At 40.2% G+C, this 6,000-nt stretch overlaps 1 protein-coding gene across 2 annotated transcripts in view; it reads left to right on the top strand.

Moving 5' to 3' along the window:
• The first annotated feature begins 4,375 nt into the window (after nt 1-4,375).
• Nucleotides 4,376-6,000, top strand: part of LOC147638956 (outer envelope protein 80, chloroplastic-like) — a 46,433-nt gene continuing 44,808 nt past the window's right edge. For both annotated transcript variants that reach the window (XM_086785936.1, XM_086785947.1), the window contains exon 1: nt 4,376-5,221. In XM_086785936.1, the coding sequence (XP_086642062.1) occupies nt 4,541-5,221 (681 nt within the window). In that variant the 5' untranslated portion in view covers nt 4,376-4,540. The remainder of the gene's footprint in view (nt 5,222-6,000) is intronic.

Raw genomic sequence — 6,000 nt, 5'->3', positions numbered from 1 at the left:
CAAGTCACGTTCGTGATTTTTTGGCGTGATTTTCCTAGAGTGATCAGATTTGTGGGAGCGGATTTTTTCGATCGTGATCCAAATTTTTCAATGTAATTGGGATTTTTTTTATCGTGATTGGAATTTTTCAACTGTGATAATTTTTTTTTAACCATGATCACATTTTTTCGGTCGTGATCTTACAAGAGTGATTAAAAAAAGATCATGAGTTTTTATAATAGTTTTTGGAATCTGATTTGTGTGGAAGAAGTTTTTCCAAAAAGGCAAGTGGGAGATGAAAGTGAACACTTACACCCTCTTACATACCTCTTACACATATCGTAAATGAACCTCAAAAGTAGATTTTAGCTAACTCGCAAGGCATATTCATAGAGTGAATGCATATTAGCCACTAATGAGTTGTGGAACAAAGTGATTAAGGATTAATTTAAGATTAACCCTTTCACTAATTTATTCCTTTTTAGATTGATAAAGGATCCTAATTAACCACTAATCACTAATTAATTCATACAATTAAGCATATAGTTGGATTGAGCATTGAATTGCTAAGCCATGTGCATTACCCAATGTGTGAATTAACCAATATACTCCTAATAATGGGCTCATTGCCTAATGTGTGAATTAACCCATAGTTAAAGATTAATTAAACTTCTAATAATGGGCTCTTATGCAAAAGAGAGCTATAATCCTTATTTTTGTGAGTTTTTGCGTGTTGATGTGGTGCATAAATGCATCAACATGCACTCTATGCACCCCTTATCACTTTTTAAAAACTCACATTAGCCCAAATAGGGACACACAACAATTGAAAAAAAAATTCATTAAGTAATAAGATTTGATAGTTGATTTGTTAAACCTTAGTTAACCTTCATAAAACTCAATCATTGCTTAAAAACGCCCGCACACTTGCGAATAATCAATAGCTTTCGGAGAAATCGTTTACCAAATAACTGATAGCTTTTGGAGAAATCGTCTATCGTTCATGATGTTACAGATAAATCATCTAGATTCATGTGGCTTCAACGCCATTATATGTGCATGCATATCTGAATACCATTCTTGGATTCCCTGTTGGTAAGAAGGCTAAGCTGTTCGAAGTATCCATCACTAGTGGCTTTGGCAACAATGATGTCGATACACGCTTGTGGGATACCAACCATGACTTTGTCCATAGAGAATGCTCTAAAGGAGTTTTTGCCTTGGAGTGTGGTGAGACTCTTCATCATTTGCACTTCCAGATGGTGATACATCTCACTTCTGTATTGGCAATTACTTTTATTAAATAATAAGATTTGATAGTTGATTTTTTAAACCTTAGTTAATCTTCATATAAAACTCAATCGTCCTTAAAAACATCCACAAGCCTGCTTCTCAAAACTGAATAATTGGTAGCTTTTGGAGAAATCATCTATCGTTCATGATGTTGCAGAGAAATCATCTAGATTCATGTGACTTTAGCACCCTTATAGGTTTTCTTATGTGTGCATGCATATTTGAATACCATTCTTGGACTCCCTGTTGGTAAGAAGGCTAAGCTGTTCGAAGTATCCATCATTAGTGGCATTTGTCAATGGTGATGTTGATACAAGCTTGTGGGATTCCAACTAGGACTTCGTCCATAGAGAATACTCTAAAGGAGTTTTTGCCTTGGAGTGCAGTGGGACTCTTCATCATTTGCACTTCCAGATGGTGATGCATCTCATGTTCATATTTTTGTAGTGGCAAGTACTTTCATCAAATAATAAGATTCGATAGTTGAATTTTTAAACCTTAGTTAACCTTCATAAAACTCAATCGTCGTTTAAAAATGCTCGTATGCCTACTTCTCAACCGAATAATCGGTAGCTTTTGGAGAAATTGTCTACTGAATAACCGGTAGCTTTTGGAGAAATCGTCTATCGTTCATGATGTCAAAGAGAAATCATCTAGATTCATGTGGCTTCAGCGCCCTTATAGGTTTTCTTATGTGTGCACGCATATCTGAATACCATTCTTGGATTCCATATTGGTAAGAAGGCTAAGCTGTTTGAAGTATCCACATCACTAGTGGCATTGGCAACGGTGATGCTGATACAAGCTTGTGGGATTCTAACCAAGACTTCGTCCATAGAGAATGCTCTAAAGGAGTTTTTGTCTTGGAGTGCAGTGGGACTCGTCACATCATCTGCACTTCCAAATGGTGATGCATCTCATGCCCATACTTTTGTAGTGGCAAGTACTTTCATTAAATAATAAGATCCGTTAGTTGAACTTTTAAACCTTAGTTAACCTTCATAAAACTCAATCGTCGCTTAAAAACACCGGTACGCCTACTTCTCAACTGAATAATCGGTAGCTTTTGGAGAAATTGTCTACTAAATAACTAGTAGATTTTCGAGAAATTGTCTACCAAATAACCAGTAGCTTTTGGAGAAATCGTCTCGATCGCTCATGATGGTGTAGGGAAATTATCTAGATTCATGTGGCTTCAGCCCCCTTATAGGTTTTCTTATGTGTGCATGCATATTTGAATACCATTCTTGGATTCCTTGTTTGGTAGGAATGCTAAGCTGTTCGAAGCATCCATCGCTAGTGGCATTGGCAACGGTGATGCCGATACAAGCTTGTGGGATTCCAATCAAGACTTCATTCATAGAGAATGCTCTAAAGGAGTTTTTGCCTTGGAGTGCGGTGGGACTCTCCATCATCTGCACTTCCAGATGGTGATGCATCTTATGTCCATATTTTTATAGTGGCAAGTACTTTTATCAAATAATGAGATTCGATAGTTGAATTTTTAAACCTTAGTTAACCTTCATAAAACTCAATCGTCGCTTAAAAACGCTTGTACGCCTACTTCTCAACTGAATAATCGGTAGCTTTTGGAGAAATCGTCTCCCGAATAACTAGTAGCTTTTGGAGAAATTGTCTATCGTTCATGATGTCGCATAGAAATCGTCTAGATTCATGTGGCTTCAACGCCCTTATAGGTTTTCTTATGTGTGCATGCATACCTAAATACCATTCTTGGATTCCATATTGGTAAGAACGCTAAGCTGTTCGAAGTATGTTCGAAGTATTCATCACTAGTGGCATTGGCAACGTGTGATGCCGATACAAGCTTGTGGGATTCCAGCCAGGACTTCATCCATAGAGAATGCTCTAAAGGAGTTTTTGTCTTGGAGTGCAGTGGGACTTATTATCATCTGCACTTCCAAATGATGATGCATGTCATGCCCATACTTCTGTAGTGGCAAGTACTTTCATTAAATCATAAGATCCGATAGTTGAACTTTTAAACCTTAGTTAACCTTTATATAAAACTCAATCGTCGCTTAAAAACGCCCGTATGCCTACTTCTCAATCGAATAATCGGTAGCTTTTGGAGAAATTGTCTTCCGAATAACTAGTAGCTTTTGGAGAAATTGTCTACCAAATAACTAGTAGCTTTTGGAGAAATCGTCTACCAAATAACCAATAGCTTTTGGAGAAATTATCGATCGCTCATGATGTTGATGTTATAGAGAAATCGTCTAGATTCATGTGGCTTCAGCGCCCTTATAGGTTTTCTTATGTGTGCATGCATATTTGAATACCATTCTTGGATTCCTTGTTTGTTGGTAAGAAGGCTAAGCTGTTCGAAGCATCCATCACTAGTGGCATTGGCAACGGTGATGCCGATACAAGCTTGTGGGATTCCAATTGGGACTTCGTTCATAGAGAATGCTCTAAAGGAGTTTTTGCCTCTTGGAGTGCGGTGGGACTCTTCATCATTTGCACTTCCAGATGGTCATGTATCTCATGTCCATACTTCTGTAATGGCCAGTACTTTAATCCGGATTATATGGTTCCTATGGCGACGAATAACGATGATGAGGCAGATCGTCTTGCTACTGGTGATGCTTGTGGTTCAATGGCAAATCCCATTGACCTTGCAAATGATGAGTTGAATGTGCAAGTTGATGATGGGATGGTGCCGCTAGAGAAGGCGATGGAATTACAGCTTAGTGAAATATTAAGCGTGTCTTCAAAATTTTCAATGTTCATTTTTGACTGTTGTTCTTTGGTTCATGGACTTTTCTCTCAACGTGCAATTTTCTATCTTGACTATTGCGTGCAATTTTCTATCTCGGTTGCTTTGTCTCGAGTGCGTGTGGATGCTCTCTCTTTGTTGTACTCTATTGGTTACACGTGGCTTATGGTTTGTTAGTAATCCTCAGTCTAAATTTAATCAAGGTGTCAGCACAACAATTGAAAAAAATATTCATTAAATAAATTCAGTCCATGGGAATTTTAGTCGGTAATTTTATAAATACCTATGGTTTAAGTTTTTTGATTGTCTTCTTGAGTCGAGGGTAGTCATTTTTAAAGTAGAGAAGAGTCATTAGTAGTCATTTATATAACTAAAACTTCTAATTTTTTTTGGAGTTGTCCACTCTTTACATTAGTAAAATTATGGCTATATATATATATATATATATATATATTTCCAAGAAATAGGCGAGAATGCCACATGGCAAGAGCAATGGGCTAGAAGCGCGCATGGTGATGGAGGAAGGGGATGGTTGAAGCAGGGTTTGCAGGCATGGTGGTTTCTGGAAAGGGGGCCCAAAACCCCTCTCAAGCTCGGATTTCGTTTGCCCCCATCAAGCTTCCCACATCACCCGTCCCCAGCTCCTTATCTTCCCCTGCCCACCCTCTGCATGGCCTTTCTTGCCTCGCCATAGCCAAGCTCCGCCCTTGCCTCCTGCAGTTCCAACACCTCCTGCAGACCTTCGTCCGTGACCGCATCCTCGCCCCTAAACCTTCCCCCCTTTTCTTCTGCACCTCCCTCTCTGCAAATGGTAATAATGCCAGCAACAAACCTCTGCAGGAGGGCAATTTGTCTCCTTCCAAAGACCTCGCCCTTCTTCCCGTTGCAAACCCTAGCCTTAGCTCCAACACTAACTCTAACCAGAGATCTCACCGCAGGGTCCCCTCGAGCTCGCAGCAGGAGTCCAGTGAGGAGCAGGAGCGCGTCCTCATCAGCGAGGTCCTCATCCAGAACAAGGATGGAGAGGAGTTGGAGAACAAGGAGCTCCTCAGTACCGCCGGCTGTGCTTTGAAAGCTTCCAAACCCAACTCTGCACTAACAGTGAAGGAGGTACAGGAGGATGTCCATCGGATCATTGAAACTGGGTACTTTTCTGCTTGCATGCCCATCGCCGAAGATACAAGGGATGGCATTCGCCTCATTTTCCAGGTTCTTAAAGCCGTTTTTTCTCTCTGATTTTTCTGTGTACCATACATAACGTGCTTCGTTCAAGAGCTTATGCTATGCCATAGTAAGTCAAGAAGAGATGCTATGCTACATTGACTCTCTTTTGCTGAATACCCCCCCCCCCCCCCCCCCCCCAAAAAAAAAAACCCCTGCAAAGTCGAGGTCAACATACCCTTTCACTGTTACAGTTCCATATTTTCCCAGAAGAAAACTGAAAATGAGACACCGAACACCCACAATGTGAAGGTTGACATGCTCCCTTGGTATTCAACATAGTAACAATCGTGGATGACTTGCTCATAAAGCAGTGTTATCAAAATAGCAAGTGCCTCTTTTTGTTTAGTCCATTGTCATGACATCCATTGGAGTTCGATTGTACAGAAGAATTCCAAGACAATAGTTAAATGCGTTTGTGCAAGTCATCATAGCCCTATCAATGCTTAGAATCAAGTGAAGGCATTCCTCAAGGTCAGAGGATTTCCCTTCGTTAGGTGCAGCCTGATCATGATTCATGTGGGTTCTTTTTGATGGTTGAATAACAATGAGTTCTACTATTGCAGGAGATGCCAAGGCCTCCTTGATATAAAGAAAGAATGATGTTGTCCCAGGAGACTTTGGTGCTGGCGTTGTGGCGGTCACGATCCTCTCCAAGTTCCGAATCAGCCCCCTAATCTAGCCAATGTAGGAATGGGAGAGAGACTAGTAGGAGGTGATGTACCACAGTGTGGTGGCGAGGACCGGTTATGGTGTGGCAAGGAGAG

Source organism: Cibotium barometz, chromosome 4 (genome assembly GCF_041138505.1).
Source record: "Cibotium barometz isolate CiBa-2024 chromosome 4, ASM4113850v1, whole genome shotgun sequence".
Classification (NCBI taxonomy): Eukaryota; Viridiplantae; Streptophyta; class Polypodiopsida; order Cyatheales; family Cibotiaceae; genus Cibotium; species Cibotium barometz.
Note: the sequence above shows the minus strand (reverse complement) of the source record. Positions and strands in the feature narration are given on the sequence as shown.